General features: G+C 38.8%; 1 protein-coding gene across 1 annotated transcript in view; it reads left to right on the top strand.

Moving 5' to 3' along the window:
- The window catches only part of WDR75 (WD repeat domain 75), a 25,597-nt gene that overhangs the window by 6,340 nt on the left and 1,346 nt on the right, over positions 1-17,911 (top strand). Inside the window, exons 5-20 of the mRNA XM_019554351.1 lie at positions 231-355; positions 1,431-1,501; positions 2,137-2,253; positions 3,089-3,177; positions 4,050-4,208; positions 5,380-5,439; positions 5,532-5,647; positions 6,415-6,590; positions 7,216-7,379; positions 10,403-10,583; positions 12,163-12,257; positions 13,077-13,172; positions 13,968-14,137; positions 14,749-14,808; positions 17,214-17,360; positions 17,445-17,536. Of these exons, the coding sequence (XP_019409896.1) occupies positions 231-355; positions 1,431-1,501; positions 2,137-2,253; positions 3,089-3,177; positions 4,050-4,208; positions 5,380-5,439; positions 5,532-5,647; positions 6,415-6,590; positions 7,216-7,379; positions 10,403-10,583; positions 12,163-12,257; positions 13,077-13,172; positions 13,968-14,137; positions 14,749-14,808; positions 17,214-17,360; positions 17,445-17,536 (1,918 nt within the window). The remainder of the gene's footprint in view (positions 1-230; positions 356-1,430; positions 1,502-2,136; positions 2,254-3,088; positions 3,178-4,049; positions 4,209-5,379; positions 5,440-5,531; positions 5,648-6,414; positions 6,591-7,215; positions 7,380-10,402; positions 10,584-12,162; positions 12,258-13,076; positions 13,173-13,967; positions 14,138-14,748; positions 14,809-17,213; positions 17,361-17,444; positions 17,537-17,911) is intronic.

Here is a 17,911-nt window from a genome sequence, read left to right as displayed (position 1 = left end):
CTAGCTGTCACTTCTTACTTTTCAGTTTAATAGAAAAAACATTTGAAGCAGAAATACTAAGGCATGGAAATTTTATTCTTAAATGTACATTTGAAATAATGGTGAAAGGTGCTATCGTAAATTTTGTATAGAATGTAAGAGATGTAAACCAGTGTTCTACTTTCTAATTAGTATAGATATGTTGACTCATTTACAAAAGGTTCTTAGTAATTTAAACTTTATTTTACTAGATTCATTCCAACTGGCTTTAGTGAGGCTGACAAAAGCTCCAGGCCAAGAAGTGGAAACTAAGGAATTGTCTTTGATTTTGGATGATATAGACTATTCGCCCAAATGTACTGCGTTTGGAAGAGAAGTATATCTTCTTTTTAGCTTTTTCCTTGAATGAGCTACATACTGTATAGTTTGGTATATTAATGCAAAAAAAAATTAAGTAAAACTTGTCGCTAAAAATATAATGTGTGGCTGTCCTTACTGTGCAAGTTTAGTATGAATTCTGACTTGTATCCTGGTTTGAGAGTGTTTTTGCTGATCTCTGGCTGCTCAGCATATGTGATCTCCAGCACCACTTGGAGATATTATTTGATACTCTTTAGTGCCAACAGGGTTGCATAGTGACACAAATTTTGTTTCTTACTGTATCCAGTAAACCCCACTGAATTACCTGTATTGTTGGACTCTCTTCTTTTGTGTAAATACAGAGTAGGTTTATTCAGTAAGTGGGTGTTATTACATAATCTTGTTTCTGTGCGTAAATGTATCGTTGGGCTAACTTGGTTTTATAAAGCAAGACAAATTGCAGAGGTTTAGGAGTATTTATACATACAGGCAGGAGGGAGTATAATTGTTCATGCTTCTTCACCTGTAGCTATTCTGGATTTTGATGTAAAAATCAATGTAATTTTGAGGGTTTGAGTTTTTTTAAGCAGATAGTTTGGTGCTAATTTTTCCATTTTTACCAAAAATCTGTATTAGTAACTCAACCAACTGTTCAAATTCTGTTCTACAAAAGCAATTAGAATTAAAGAATCTGTTTGCTGTTTTCTTTTTGTCTGGTTGTTGATGCCCCCCCCTTTCCCCTCCCCCAAGATTGAGCATGTGTAACTAAGCACTTAGCTCAGTATGAGGCAGGATGAGCTTAGTTTCATGGAGGCTAATCTAGATAAAACAGATCTAATGCAATCTTAAAATCTTTTTTAGCCTTATGCTTTCCTTAGGTGAATTCAAAATGGATGTAGCAACTCTTCCATTGCTGTGAAGCAACATTCATTAACTTGGAAATAGCGTTCAGCCTGTGTCTGTCCTTGTATCTGAGTTTTTAGATGGAAAGCTATTTAAGAAATGTACGACCAGAGATTCATTGCTTAATTATCAAGTTAGTGTGGATCTGTAAGATTCAAAGTTCTAAATTGTTGTTCTGTTTATAATAGGGTGAATATGTGGCATCAGTACGAGGCCTTCATCTCCGTGTTTATTTTTTCAAAAAGAAGAAGACTCACAGGTAAGAAAACATATCTGTGAATTAGTTGATGAGCTGAACTGTAGCTTTCAGATTCAGCAGCCCTGGGTTGTCATCTTAACCTGCAGGTATAGAGCAATTGCTTACCCTGGTGGCAGTTTTCTCTTGTAAGATCCCACAGCATGCTGTTCCAGCAAACCAGTATTCAAGAGGCAAATCAGTATTGTAGTACCATCAGTAGGTAGGTTGTTATGCAGCTCGTAGCTGAAGCCCTGAATTGAATGTTGTCAGTGGGCTAAAGTTGAGCTGAAACAAGGACTTTAAGTAGGCGTGAGTTAGCCAAGGTTCATTCTAGATGGGATGAAGAAGATTCTGCGTGGTTGGAAGGAAAGATCAGGCAAGCTACCAGTAAGTAGGGATGCTATCTGTTCCATTTCACAGATGGTTGTAGCAACCTAGTTTTCAACTTTCTTATAGGTCACAGATACTTTGGACCGTTGTTTTGCTGCTTGTGGTTTTGGCAGTTAGAAGTACTTTTTCATGTGCATTTGTGCAGCTGTTGTGCTAATCTTTCTCTGATATGCAGACTTCAGTGCTGTGGCCGTGTCTGAAGACCATTCAGAAGCTTCACTTGAGATTTAACAAAATTAATTAAAACTCCTCTTTAATTTTTGCAGCTTTCCTTTAAGTGCAAGAACTGTAAAAGGTGCTAACAACTACTTCACTTGTGTAGCTTGCCACCCGAAGGAGGACTGCATAGCAAGTGGACATAAGGATGGCAAGATTCGTCTCTGGTATGTTACATCTCTCCAAGTAATATGGATGTGACCTTAAGGCCACATTCTAAACATTGCAAATCATGAACCTACGCACAGGATTTTTGATAGTGGTGACAAAACATTCAAAGCCTCCTCAGAGTAATTGTGAATCCCACTTTGCTGTAGTTATAAATGATTACAGTTGAGTGCTTGTTTCAGTCTGGGCCAGCCTGTGACTTTTGAGGTTCACCATTATGGGAGACCTAAAGGTTGACTTCAGAAGAAGAAAATTAGTATGGTTTGCAAGTAAAAAAAACACTGTACCATTCAACTTTTTAAAACTGAAATATTTGAACAGATATAAGTGCTGTAAGTGGTAGGAGGGGACTTCATTTCCAGAGGAGTAATGTGAGAGCTAAATGGCTTGGTCTGAGGATGTATTTTCCTAAACAGCTGCAAATGGAGCTGTCATTGACAGAAGGAGAAGAAAAAGAGGTTGAGACCCAATACAAAGCCAGTGATGACTCCCTGACTTGCTGTCTCAGCCCAGGTCAGTTGTTGCTTTAACTTGAATTGGCTGACCACAGTACCTTAGGGAATGTCAGCTGGACTTAATGTGCAGTTTATGTCAAATAGGGACTTCCCCTTCCACCAAATAAATACTTGTAAGTGGCTTCCAATCCTGTTGCATCCTATAATCCTAGGAGAAGCCAGCAACCTATTAAGAAAGACTGGGTGGATGGTACAGAATGTTTGTATGTTATTTTAATATATTGCCATTGCTGTTTGCTTATAGATTACTCCTGCTATTGTCTATAATGTGTGACATTTTACGTTAAAGTTCCTAAATTAAATGTTTTGTTCCCAATAGGAGAAATTTTACTCATAAAAAAGAGTACACCTTCTCTGCTATGCATTGGCACCATAGTGCAGTTATGGATCTGGCTTTCACCGTTGAGGGCAAGTACAAATATCCAAAATCCAAGAAGGCTACTGAAGCTTGAACTTATTCACCTAATGATCTGTTCTTAGAATTAAATGCTTGTTTCCAGAGAAGATTGTAAAAGCTTTGCGGATAGAGTAATGAGGAAATGGAAACAGATGTAGCTTTTCTGTATGCACAGCTGTATAGTTTTAATGAACAGAGGGGGAAATATGATGTTTAAGCATGTTTTACGCCACTGTTTTGATTGGCAAATATTACATTTTGGCACATGTGAAATCTTTGATGTCAAGTCTGAACTAGCTCTTTCTTTCTCAGTCATTGGGAGGGGAACCTAAGCTTTTGCTGAAGTCCAATCCAAATCTAATTAAAAAAAACCAAAAAAAAAGCCAAAGGCATCTTGTTGGAACCCAGACCCAGGCTGTACATCCATTGAATTTAGTGGCAAAACTCCTTTTAACTTGTGGGAACGTAGCTTGGCTCCACAGTATTTATTTTGCTTCTAGCCATTAAGAAAAATTTGCAGTCTTCAGTGTTAAATAGAAGGATTCTTTTTGTCAGAGAAATAGTTGGTTCCTTCCAGAAATGAATAGGATTAACTGTTCTTATAATAGTAATGTATTAAGTACCAGTCTTGTATGTGTAGACGTTCTTAATGCTCTGTTCTGAATCTGAGAGCTGAGACTGGCAAGTTTAAATGAGGCTGTTAATAGCACAAGTTTTATTCTATCATTCAGTATAGTTGTGATGAACAGCATTTGGCTTGGGACATGATTTAAAGGAGACTAACTACAGAATTTGCTGTCTAGATACCATCATGACTAGCACTCTGAAAATGTGTTGGTTTGGAATAATGCCTCTAATTATGTATTTGTCTTTGCATGAAAAGGAACCAATCTGCTGAGTGGAGGCTTTGAGTCTGTTCTGGTTCAATGGCGTGATGTCTCAGAATCTAAGAAGGAATTCTTGCCTCGTTTGGGATCTACTATTGAACATATCTCAGTTTCCCCTGATGGGACTTTATGTTGTACCTCGCACACAGAAAACAGTAAGCTCCAAGCTATTGAAATAATATGCATTACTTAAGAAGTTAATGATCCATAGTGTTAGTAAAATTTGTGAATGTCAGATTCATTGCCTGGTATTATGTACAAGTACTAATCTGAAAGAACAGATTTGCCCCCCACTGCCTTTAAATGCTGCTCAGGAGGAACTGGCCTGGACACGTGTGAGCAGGGTGATGCCTACTCCAGTCCACCCAACTTTCAGGAAGCTTAGTCTTTTATAGTGGGTATATGTTACTTAAGTAATTATTTTAGGTAGAATGACATATTTAGTATTAGAGGTGGACCAGTAAAGATTATTTTTGGCCCAGTACCGATAGGCGACTATTAACGAGCCATATCTGCCCAAAAAAGTCCAATTGCTGATATGCAGCCCGGCAGCTTGGAGACTAGGATCTAGCTAGTAAGTTTGTTGGGGGTGGGGAGCAGATCAAGGCCCCCACAGAGAGGGAGGGAGTGGGGCTCGGGCTGCGCCAGGGGCAGGCAGCTCCCACCACTGTATATACCCCACATAGGTGCTTATGCCCCCCAGATCTGTGCATGGGGCAAGGGTGGGCTGTCACTGCACACTCAGAGTTGGCACCGACCTCTTCCTGGTTTGGGCCAGGGCTGTGCTTGGAGTGGGTTGTAGCAGTACTGGGAGCAGGGTCTACTTGGGAGCCATAGCCCACCCCCTCTTCCAGTGCTGCTGCTGCCTCCTGGCTGCAGCCCACAACAGCAGCCCGCCCTCGTCCTACACAGCTCCAAGGGGCACACAGTCCCCATGCCTCCCCCAGAGAGGTGCATGCAGCAGCAGGAGCCAGTTCCCCTCTTCTGCCCCCCCTCAGTCTGCCCCCCAACACACCCCTTCCCTCTCCCTGCCCTTTTTCTACCCGCCCCAAAACGCTTAACATTCAGACACTGTTCTCCAATCTGCCAGGCTGCACACATGCATACGGCGTTTATCGGCAACATTACTGGCTACATCAGCCAAAAAAAGCTGATTGCTGATTTAATGTCAATTTTCCTTTTATCAGTGCTGATGCAATATAAACCGATACATTGGTTTATGTCTATTTGGTATTCTGATTTTTCCAGCCTTACAGCCTAGTTAGCTGTATTTAACATTACACAAGCCTTTACCTTGCCTTGGTAACTTTTTTTTTTTACGTTTAGAAATAACAATCATACAAAGCAACCTGAGAGTGTCTGCAGTAATTCAAGGATTAGTCAAAGGTACATTCTATAAAACTAAACTTCTCTTCCTCTTCATTGATAAGAGATATCGCTCTCTAACTTAAATGGTTTGTTGCTGCTCTTCATTGCAGGTAGCAGTGTCAAGACAGGTTTGGTGGTTGATCCTAGAACTAAGGCTTTAGTTCTCAATGGAAAGCCTGGTCACCTGCAGTTCTTTTGTCTTCAAAGTGATAAACAGCTGTACAGTGTAAGTTGGATAGAACTGAGGCTACAAGTAATAGAATATACCTTCAGCTATATAAATTGTGTGACAAGCGACAATCGTAATATGATATAGAGAGGAGATAATAGTTCAGTGTTTATACAGTAATATTGAAATGAGTAGAGTTGAGTTCTTTTCCCACCTTTTCCACAAACTTAGTAAAATGCTGCCTTGATAGCTTTTTTTGCTTTTTTTTCTCTCTTCTTCAGAGCCAAAATGTGGAGAGGGATCATCTTCTCAGTTTCATTTCATTAGTTGGATTATGTTGACATCCTGTAACCAGGAGTGTTTCAAAATTGCAAATTAGCTCAGTTGTTAACTTCTACGTATACTTTATTAGATTTCTCAGAAATAAAGCATGGAACACTAAAAACATTTGTATGTTGGTGATCAGTAATTTGAAAACAAATGTAGTATGAGTAAGGTTGTCAAGAACTTACAGAAAATGTCCCTAGCAGTAGATCACTGTTGCTTTTATAAACCCTGTACAGCAGTGAAAGTATATTAGGAGTGGGGGGGGGTTTCCTTTTATCCTGTACTGCAGACTCTCCATGGGTTTCATTCATTCATTCATGTTTTTTGTATTGTGGCCCAGCCTGTAAATGCATCATTATGACACTGAGCATTTTAGCTAGTAGTCAGTGGTATTTCAGAACATCTTCCCCCAGTGCTGTTCTTTTGCTTCTCTGCATGAGTTCTCTGATATCTCACTTAAACTTTGAAATTAGTTTTGGCCTTTTGTAAATTTGCAGCTGGATATTGTACAGCAGGAATATATCAATCAAGCAGGTCTGAGCCAAACTGACCTGGTGAAAGCTGCATTTAGTGCTCAAGGCAACTGGTTAGCAACAGTGGAACAGCGACAAGAAAAGGAGAGTGACCTTGAACTACAGATGAAGCTGTGGGTCTATGATGAACAGATGCAGAGGTACTCATATGTGTCTTCACATGTTGGTGCCACCCTACAGAATCTAATTGACTGTATCATTCATGTGTATATGCAGAAATAATGATAAATATATAAAAATTTAAAGTAGTACCACTATGACATTACTTGCCTGATTTGCTACGGTCTAGATTTGTTAGTCTTTCTGGACACTTACAAAGCTTGTTTGTTTGGTTTTTTCCCCTTAGGTACTTCGGTTAGAGGATAGTAAAGGCACCGTAGGTGTGGTGTCAGTATAGATTTATTTGGTGTGGTTGTTACAAGGTCAGGGGGAGGCTGGTAAAGCAATATTAACTGCATCTGTGAAATCTCCATGTTGTTAATTTTACTGAATATTTTAAATATTAGAAAAAATTTGGAGACCTATGGGTTTTGATATAGAAATCTCAAAACAACGTTGTGTTCTCCACAATATTCTGTAATATTTTTTGGCATATAAGAGAGACAGGATATGTCAAAAGTAGGGCCTACGTTCACTTTATCGACTTGCAACAAACTTTTCTTTAATTCCCTTGCCTACTTTGTGTTCATCCTTCTGGAGGTTATTAAATGTGTTCGTAAATTCAAAAAAGAAACAAAACTGCAAATTCTGGTTTTCTTCCTGTAGCTTTAAGCTCAGCACCCGGGTAAATATGCCACATGAGGACCATGTAACAGCTCTGTGTTTCCGTGACACAGATGGAGTGGAAGATGGCATTCCTACCTTGGTAACTGCTGCTAAGGATGGTCGCTTCAAAGTCTGGGTGACTGTGGATGAGTCTGACACAGACAGTGAGTGTGGCCAAATATAATGTACTCTTATATGCCATCTATTTTATATGTCTATATTATTGTGTAGGTTTTATCTTTGCTCTTCTCCATCCCTACAGGAGTGCACGGAGTCTAAAAGGATCAGTACTGCACTTCTGCTGGTGCAGCTTGACTGCCTTTGTATCAGTTGCTGTGGGCACACTGGGAGTATGGAAGGGCTATTAGAAATAACAGTTCCTTGTACAACATAGACTTAGGCAGCATAGATCAGTTGTATCCCCTGCCTGAACATGTGCAGCCTAATATCTGCTTCACTGTTGTGGAGATTCTGGAGTTCCTGTGGACAAAGTTCTCTTACTCAAAGTTTTGCTCCTGAGATCAGGACTTAGCCATTTCGCACAGCCCTAACTTCTGTGTTTCATTTCAGTTTTTTGGATTCAGCCGTTTCAGAGGACAGTGATTCATTTTGGTGTTTTGGATCACTATTCTGTTTCAATTTGGCTGAATCTGTTTCGGAGTTTCAACACTGTTTCGGCACCAATTCCAAGATTTTGGATCAGCTGGGGAGAGGCAGGGACAGCTGGTTCTCCTGTGGCTCCTCCAGCTGTGCCTACCTCTATCCTGGCAGGAGGAGCCATGGGAGAAGCCCCCGTGGCTGCCCTGCCCGACTCCCATCCCCCTCCCAACCCCAGCCTCCAGCACTTTCAACAAACTGCTTAAAGTTTGGAGATGTAAATTTGTAACTTCTGTCATGGGTAAATGGCATACATTCCCTTCCCCCCACTCCCTTGTTTCCCAGGGTGAGCTTATGTCTCTGACCCATTAAATTGGACTTGCCTTCACATTTGTACAGAGGCTACCAATCGGTGTTGTGTGCCTAAAAGTTCCAATTTCTTTAATAATCTTTTAAAATTCTTTTATGTTTAAATAACTTTTATACTTAAACCAAATTTCAGTTCCTTGAGAAGACCTGCTCTTAGGAACTGTGAATCCTGCCAGGATTTTTCAACTCCTGCTCCACTGCACAGCACAGGAATCCTGCCAGGATTTTTCAACTCCTGCTCCACTGCACAGCTAATATTAACTAGGTGTGGAGTGGAGTGGATAAGACTGGTTCATTCTGCATCCCATACTGGGGATTCAATTTTGGATTTTGATTCACTCCATTTGGCCCTGTCACCTGAGTGGATGTCCAGATGCACAAATCGCTGTCCTGGGAGTGTTTTCAGAGGCTGTAGAATGTACTTCTAGCCTGTAATGCAAGTTTCCATGGAAAAAAAATAGTTCTTGTGGGCCTATCTCCTAGATAGATATTCAGATCCTCAAGTCTTTTCTATGGGAATGTTTCTCAGAGGCTGTAATATGTCTACCAGATGCACAAGGGAAATTTCAGTGGTGTTTCCTACTCTACATGCTACTATAACAAACCTGCACAGCCCCTGTAAGTTTAAAATAGAGCAAATAGAAGAGGAACTTGTTCAGTGGATCCAAATTCAAGAGAAGACTATATGCTCTGTAAAACTGTTATGGCTGCTCCCTAACAGCATAACAGAATTTTCTGTGATTCTACATATCAAATAGTGATTTCTTTATTGTATAAATGTGCCAGTGACATGGTTTTTTCTCATTAAAAAAAAAACACATTTCCATATCTTGCCTCTAGGTGGCACTGTATTGTTCTAAGGAGGAATTTAAAACCCAAAGAGAAGTAAAACTAACTACTTTTTTTTATAATTCTCAGGACTCCTAGAGATAAAGATAATACTAGTTAAATGATTTTTCCTTTATAGTCAGTTCCTTGCTTGTTCCATTCCCTTTCCCTATTTCCAGATTGTTTCTCAGAATATTGATTGTGAGAATAGTTACTATGGGACTGACCCAAATCCTTAAACAAGTTCGGTTTTTTTTGTTTTTTTTTTTTTATTTAAACCTTCAAATCAGCTTGGGAGGAAGAATACTCCTGTTCTATGGTAGTAAGTAATTAATGGCCAGGGTGTCGTAGCACCCTAGTATGCCTTGAATTCATTTTAAGTGTGCCAAGAGGTGCCCTAAATATTAGCATTGTTAGATGTGGAAACTCTTATACAGGAGTTGCAAGATAATCCCAGAGCATTCAAATAAGAATCTGTGGTGTCAAACTTTCCTAACCTGTTGTGGTCTTTGGGTTCTTTGCCATAAAAGAATTACTCTATTTTTCAGTACCTGAAAATTCAGTGAAAGTGAATAGTTGGCATTTTCCAAGAATGTCTTGAGTCTTAACGAGGTTGAGAACTATGATATAGACCCTAAAGTTAAAGAGGAAGCTTGCTGAAAGGTTACTATAATACATGGCTCTTAGAATTTATTTGTGTATTATACGAGTTTCGTAAAAATCACATGTACTTAAATCACTTATTTAGCAATAACGTCCAACTTTTTTTGCCACCTTTTAAAAGTACAGTGCATCTTTAGACCAGAGATTCTCGATCAGGGTTCCAGGAAGCGTTAGCACTATTGTGTGCAAACATGATTCACGAGACAAACTCAGAGATTTCAAATAGAAATCCATAGTGTTGAAAACATTCTGACCTGTTGTGGTTTGAGTTCTTCACAAAGGTTAAGTTGCTATACTGGTTTGGGGGGGCAGTTTTCTACAGTCAAAAAAACCAGTGAAAGCTAAGAGGTAGCATTTTGCAAGAGGTCTAAAGAAGTTGAGAAATGCTGTTTTAGACAGCTGTTGGTGATGCTGACATTCTTTCAGTATAGCAGAAGGAATCAAAATGCATCTGTCTAGTTCACTTCTTTAAAAGGACACTTACTTGCAAATCAAATGCACATTTTAACATGTGAATTCCATAATGTCATCTTAACTGGTTCAGGTGCAGAATCCAGGAAAAATATATAGTACTGAAGCAGGGAAAAATATAAAACCCTAGAAAAAACTTCTCAAAAGTAGCTGTTTTGCTTCTGGGACCTAAATATTTTAAGAGTTCATGTTACTTTGTTTTTTAAAAAAAGCTTTTATTACTGGAATTCAACTAATTCATTTTTGTTCAATCTAACAGAACAAAGTGTTGGCTGGATCTGTGATTTTGTGGGCAGCTATCACAACTACCAAGCTGACAACTGCTGTTTCTCAGAAGATGGTTCCTTGCTTGCTGTTAGCTTTGAAGAAATTGTCACTGTGTGGGACTCTGAAACCTGGGATCTTAAGTGTACATTTTGCCATCCACCTGGAAAAACATGGTATGCAATATGGTTTATCACCTGGCTTTTTACCTATTCTCAGTACCCTGAAACCATCCAAAAATGGTTTCCTGAAGAGCATTCAGGAAGAACATGGGACAGGAAGGGACCATCTGGGCTTATAGATTCCAGTTCATAGCAGTAATAGGCAGCCCCCCATGAGGGAGTTCATTCCCCTTCCACACATACCACAAGCAACAAAATATTCCTCCTTCATTCTATAACCCACTTAAGAAAATGTAGTGGCAGGGAATTTGTTGAATTAAATATGCCCAGAAGATTCATAGCAACAAATGACACCCTAGTTTACAAAAGAAAACAACAGTAATCATCCCTGCGATCTAACTTGAGAAGAATTCCTTTTTAACCCCAGATCTTCTAGCCATTTAACCCTGAGCAAGGGAGGAAGATACTAGCCAGGCACCTGAGAGGTTTCTTAATGCTATTAAGAACACCAACATACCTCTCCCAGTCTTCTACCATTAGCTGTGGCCAATCCCTGCTGAATCTGAGGAGGGAAATGCAACCCACAAGCGAAGTTATGCATCAAAGGACAGAAGGAAATGAGGGAGATTCTCTTGATTCCTACAGGCAGCCAGCACAAACCCTGAACCCTTGTATTAATTAACTAAATACAATAAATACTAAATACAATGTGACTATTGTGAGGACATGGAGAGCTCAAAGGGGAAGAAGTGATCAGGGGAAGAAACTTATTGCTTTCCTTGCCCTCGCTCCCATTTGAAAGGCTTCATCCTTCTTAGGGGTCCCAACCTTTTAATTTCCAGTCTGAATTTCTAGGACTGCCTCAAAATCAGTACTCTTGAAATTGGTGTTACATAATTAATGCCAAGCATATCAGATTAGATGCAAGTATTGGCAGCAAGTAGCTGAGAACAGCCACAGTGGTGTGGCCTTTTGAAAGAGACACTAGTCAACTTTGAATGCGCATTCTCTAAGTAGTGGTTTAAATTTGTTTTTCAAACCTGCTGGGATAACAAGAACACTTCAAGACTGAAAGGTTAGAGAAGAAATTTGCTGTGTAATATACTTGTCAGCATGTAGTGTACACTGTTTCAATTCTCTCCCTCTCCCTCCCTTGCCCTTACTGTACAAATTCATGAGAAACATGATTGTAAATGAACCAGATCAGTTTTTTGGTTCCTAATTTTTTTAAGTGCTCCCTGTTCAGATCTAATAGCTTATAGCATTAGGATTTTTCAGTGAAACACCACCTTTCCATCAGCAATTTATTTAATAAACAGGAACATAGATACCTATAATACCATCTCCTTCACTGAGGTGCAACCTTTAGAGCGGGTCTGAGTCTTTAATAATAATTGCTTCTCACTGTGGTTATATAAGTATGGTTCAGAAAAGTTTGTTTATATGTCTTAGCCACTGGAGATGGATATAGAGGATAAAGTTACCTGTTATACCAGGTAACTGATTAGGATTTGGCAATAACTTTAAAAGATTTAAAGCCTTAATGGAAGGTGCTCTTGTGAATGCTTTTCTGTATACTGAAATTTTGCATATACAAGATTTAAAGCATTTTTTGTCTTGGCTTTTATTCTAGGAGCCTTTGCTTTGGAAGACTCAGTTGTTCCAAATACCTTCTTGGCACCACCGATCATGGATTTTTGTGTTGCTGGAACCTACTTAATTGTGCATGTAAGATCTGTTTTGTTAAAATGGTGTGTGTTACTGCCAGGGCAGTAGAGAGAATACTTAGCACTTGAATCTTCAGTAATACCCAGAATACATGGTTTTAATTCAGTACTCACTCGCATCTAGAAGTTTATGGAAGTGTGTAACAGATACTTCCCAAACTTCAGGTCATGGTGCAATAGTCAGTTCACTTTAATGCCATTGGCTGATGCTGGTATTCTTACAATGCAGTACAACAATCTTTGCTGGAATGGTTACACTTGCATTTTGACTCTTAGGGGTATCTTGTTTTGAGTTGATATGAGGTCCCTGCCATGGACAGACTAAATAAGGTACAGGAGAAGGACAGCATCTTCCTGTCAACAGCAAGAAAAACACGCTTTATACACTGGATTGTTTTCATTCTCTTTTCAGAGCCTGCAAACCAAATCCCTGTGTTTCAGTAGCTTCCCCTAGGTGATGATGGAAGACTATTGCATTATATTGATTTAAGGTAGCAGCATGACAAACAATATGTGTTTCTGTTTATCTAACAGAACTCTGATAGATTGTCACTAAAATCAGAGATATTTTTTTTTTTTTTTTTTTTAAAGAAACTGTTCCCCGGCCCACTTTGTATGCGAACAGCAAACTAGCTTTTACACCTGGATTGTATAGCATGGCTGATACTATCTGCTTTAATCCACCTGTGAAATATCTAGGTAGTCTGGGCCTTTGAGGCAGAAGTGAAGTTCTGGGTATCTTTGTACACTTGGATTTTTTAGTGAAACACTTGGTTAGGCCTCAGTGACTTCTTTTCATCCTTGGCTATTTACTTTTCAGTGGAATGGAGCACCCAACTCGGTGTCATAGTTCTGCAACCTGACCCCCTTTCAGAAAACATTGCTGCAGTCTCGTGCATTTCAGAAGGTTCAGACTGTAAGTATAAAGGTTTTCTTGACTAGTTGGAGATGATGAAAGTTGTAACCAGAAAAGTATAATATCTAGGAAAATAGTCTTAGTAGAAGACCCTACAAAAATCATAAATTAGGCTGTAGTCCCTTGAGTCTTTGTGTAGAGCTGCAGCTGACACTAGCTGTCTATTCTCCTAAACATTGTTTGCAGCTGTTTTGATTTCAACACTGAGCAAACTGAGGTCAGTCATACATGCTTTTTTAGCCTGGAGCGTGGTACTATCTTGGTCTTTCCCATACTAGATGTGAAACTGCCTGAATATAGGGAGAACCACGCAGCAGCATTTAACAAGTGTATATGGAGAGAGAGAGAGAGAGAGAACATGTAAAATATTTTATATAATGTATAAAAATAAAACAGGTTCCATGTGTGAGTGTGCAGCATATAGGAATGGGGACTTGTGGTAGAGATGATGTATGTTATTAGACCAACCAGATTTTATCAACTTTATCACAAGTCCTGATTCCTTTTGCCCTTTAGACCAATACAGCTAGAACCTGGATACCTGTGTAGAATATAGAAACGTTTCTAGTGTTGTCCTTTAGAGGAATTCAGGTTCAGTTTTTATTTATGTTTAAAAACACTGTAAATGAGGCTACATGCCACCTCATGCAGCATCTGTCAATTAGGTATAAGTTCAGAGTAATATGAAAAGGAGTCCCATGCAGCCCTTGTGAGGGTTCTTGGTCAGAGCCAACATTGCTGGGTTGGGAGGAAATGCTTTGTATCCTTAAAAATAAAACTCTCTTGTTTTGTCAGTGTTTGTGTTTAGACCAAATGAGCCAAGACCATTATGTATCCAAAAAAATGTCTGCAGAGGGAAAGTCCAATGTGCCGTCTTCATCCCAAGAAATGTTCCCGAAACAGTTGGCTCAGAAAAATACCAGTGGCTAAGCAGATCTCAGCTTTATTTCTTGACTGAAACACAAGTAAGTGACTGCCGGGGAATGGAAACAAAAGAAAACTGTTGGTTTAAAAATTACTATATCTTGTTGTTAGAAATGCAGGCCTCTGGTAGTTAGTGTAATGGGCTTCCTGTTATAGTTTTGGCTGTTTTAAAGCAGCATAAGATAAAATTATATCTTTATTTTGGAAATAACTTAGCTTATTTTTTTAATTCATCACATACTGTTATTTGCATTTTTACTGCTTCTGGCAAATGAAAGAGACCATGTATAATCTGGGAAACTAAAAAGAAAATTGTCAGTACTGTCTAATTTATCAGACTGCCTTATGTATGTTTGTTTTTTATAGTTGTTAATGCAGTAATTCATGAATTATCGAACTGTACCATCTTTCCATTTCATTTCTCTTCCTCACCCCAAAATACCTACCTAAATTTTAGTTTAGCTGTTAGTGTATGCCCTCCCTTTTTAACAGAATCTAAAAGTGAAAAATAAATGTGGAATAGTGGATTCGTTTACTTTTACAACTAAAAAATAATTTTGGGGGCAGTGAGACTACTTTGTACTTAATACACTGACATTTGTAAAACAGTTCACTCCTCTCTCTAATCTCACTACTATATTTTGCATTTTAGGAGCTAATGACATTTAGCACAAAGTCCCCGGAAATGAGACTTACTCCATCAAGCAAACAGGTACTTTTATAGCTGTTACAATAGTCAGAATATACAAAGCAGTCCAAAATTCATTCAGTTAAGATACTTATTTGTCAGATCTGAATTCTGTTCCACCATAAAGCTGTTCACCTGACCCTGACATGGAACCACAGATGCTCCTCTAAAGGTGCAGTAACATGCAATTGGTTTAGCTTTCAGCAGCATTGCTCTTTTAAAGGCTGTTTTAAAGCAGCAGTAACAAATACTGACCCCTTTCTTCCTGCAAAGAAATATGGTTTTTAAGGTGCATGTCTTCAGCATTTTTTCAGGTTTTGAGCCTTCTGGTTTCTTAATTGGCATTGTGTGGCAACTGTCTTCTAAATTATTTGGGGGCAGGGCAGTTGCCCATCTTTTTCTTGACTTTATTTTACTATGCATATTCTGGATTCTGTAATTTTATGAAAATGCTTGGTGGAAATAATGTGCAAAAACTTACAAAATGCTTTTATAATAATTTTATATTTTAAAACATCATTGGCCATGTTCATTGCCTTTTTCTAAGCTTTTATGGGAAGCAAAGATGAATGAGTGAAACTTAAAAAAAAATACGTTAGTAAAAGTGAATTTCAAAAATATTTGCACAAGTTTTCACAGTAACTTGAGTTTGCTTTACATGAGTAAAGCATTCAAGCTAGCAGTGCTTCTTTACAGATCTAGTTGAAACAAACCATATCATCTGATTATTCACTGTGTACTCAGCTCTGCAGTTTAGTGGTGGCAGTACCAATTTAAAAAGTGGCTCTAGAAATGATGCTCTGAAGGATCTGTTTGTGTCCAACCACTAAGACTATTCTGCTGGCAAATACTGGGATGGGGGCTAATTCTAACTTGCGTGGAATCCAAATAATAAATGGAATTCTTTCTAGCTCGTGCATCAAGAGGTGTATTAAACAAAAATTGCAATTTACCTATTGATGCTTTAGCAGTAGCTGTCTTTCCCATTTAAAAATAAGGATACAACTAAAAGTGGAGAAAAGTTGGGGGGTTGTTTTGTTTTTTATTTTATTTATTTATGTTTTCAGGGTATCTAGTGAATCTGAGCCCATATCTTCATGGTCCCTCTCGGGCTCCTTTCTTGTCAGCTTGCCTTTTTTACAGGAGTGAGGTTAAATGAGTTCACTCCGATCTTAGTCCCTCCCGTCCTTCCTACCCCCTACCATGCCATCCTACAGAATGAGATCCAAAATGCCAAGGAATGAGCCAGTTAAAATGCCAGTACTGATTTATTTTATTTTTTTTTCCTCACCACCCCCTCCGCCCTGCCAGTCTTGTCCTGGGAGGTTTTGCTTTAATAGAAAGAATGAGGCAGAGATAATACTTGTCTTCTGGTCCAAGACCTACTGTATGCCAGTCCATTCCTTGTGACAGAGTTGGGGAAGGAGGAATACAGGCAATCGTCAACTTAAAACGTTCAGGTTACAACTTTTCGCACTTACAGCATTTATAAATTGACACCCTGTTTCAACATTGACGTCAGTTTTGACTTTACAACGCTTGATCCAACGCGATGCCGTGCCAGCGAACAAGTTCGCTGCGTTGCTCATCTCCCTGGGGAGCATCTGTCCAAACTTCCTTGGACACTTTCTTTAAGAAATCAGACAAGACTCCAGAAAAACCTGCAGCCAGGACTCCTGAGAAGACTCCAGCCAAGAACCTTTCAAAAAGTCTAACCAAGAGCCTTTCAAAAAGTCCAGCAAAGTCACCTCAAATAAGTCTTTCCAAAGCAGTATGATTGCTATTTACAATATAAATACATTAATGTAGCTATATTACTCATCTATAATTGATTGAGTACAAAATTCTGGGGTATTTTTGGTGAAAATAAGGTATCAGGCCTTGGTTCAGAAACCAATCTCTCATTTATAACATTGTTTCTTATGAGAAAATTGGTTCCAAGTTACAACGTTTCAACTTAAGATGCCATTTTCAGGAACCAATTTTGTCGTAAGTCCGAGGACACCCTGTACTATGTTTGTAAGTTGCTGAAGTATTTGGATCTCATAGAATGTGCAGAGAAATCTCTTGCTTTTGAGTAAGAAGACATTACATTTTTTTCTAAACGCCCTCTTTTTATTTATAACTAAATTTTAAAGTTAATTTGATGTGTGAAATATTACATTTTTAGGTAGACTACTCAGAATATTCAGTTGATTTAGCTTGTCTCAGCCTGGCTAGTTGGCTTAGTAAAGTCTAAATGCTTTTTTGCTGAGTACTAGCATTTAGTAGTAGCTGTTGGCCTCTGTGACAGGAAATGTGGACTCCCTACGCTGGAATTCCTTTCCTTCTACTGCTTATAAACCTCTGGTTGATCACCTCTGCCTCTCTTAAACTACATGTGTGGTGATTTTGTTTTTTGGGTTTCTATTTTTTTTACTTGACTTCAGCTGGCATCAGAAGAGAGTCTCCCCATGACCCCCTTTTACGTGCTGTTGGGAAAGCACAGAGAGCAACAACAGTTAAAGATGGATGCAGACCTTGGGAAACCAGTTGTTCATAGTCACTCGACCCAGAGTTCACCTGCAGTCAAAGAGGTAATAAATAGTAAATATAGTTGGGCAGAAGCATAAGAAACGACAGCCTTAGAGTAAAGTCTGTTTCATTTTTTTTTTTTTCAGCTCCTGCACACTCCTGCACATGTCTTGCCTTCTGCTACTTTCCTGTGTTCTATTTTTATTAATTCGTTGCTGATATCCAAAGAGAATAAAAGGTAAGAGAAATCAGGACTAGTTGTTTTTCAAATATGGCATATTTCAGCTGGCAAAATAACTTCTTAAGTAGGTCCTTGACTGAAGCATTGTAAACAATTTCCTTGATCTTTTTATTTCCTTTATTGTATGAACAAGAGGGATTGTACTGCGAAGTTGCAAAAATGATGCCTTTTATTTTTTCTAGCTCCCGTTTTTTTATTATTTGTAAGTCCTTCCCCTAAAGCATTTGAGATCTTAGTAAATCAATACATAGCCTGATTCTAATGGTAGTGCGTGTGGGATAAAGTTTTCCTGCCTCCATGTGGAACTTGCAAAATTTGTTTCTAGTACTCAGATGTTTTCAGTTCCTGTCGGTCTGTTTTTAAATCTTCATA

The sequence above is a fragment of the Crocodylus porosus genome, unplaced genomic scaffold (genome assembly GCF_001723895.1).
Source record: "Crocodylus porosus isolate Cpor-Errol unplaced genomic scaffold, CroPor_comp1, whole genome shotgun sequence".
In the NCBI taxonomy this organism is placed as follows: domain Eukaryota; kingdom Metazoa; phylum Chordata; order Crocodylia; family Crocodylidae; genus Crocodylus; species Crocodylus porosus.
The sequence above is the reverse complement of the archived record's forward strand: the minus strand, read 5'-3'. Positions and strand labels throughout refer to the sequence as shown.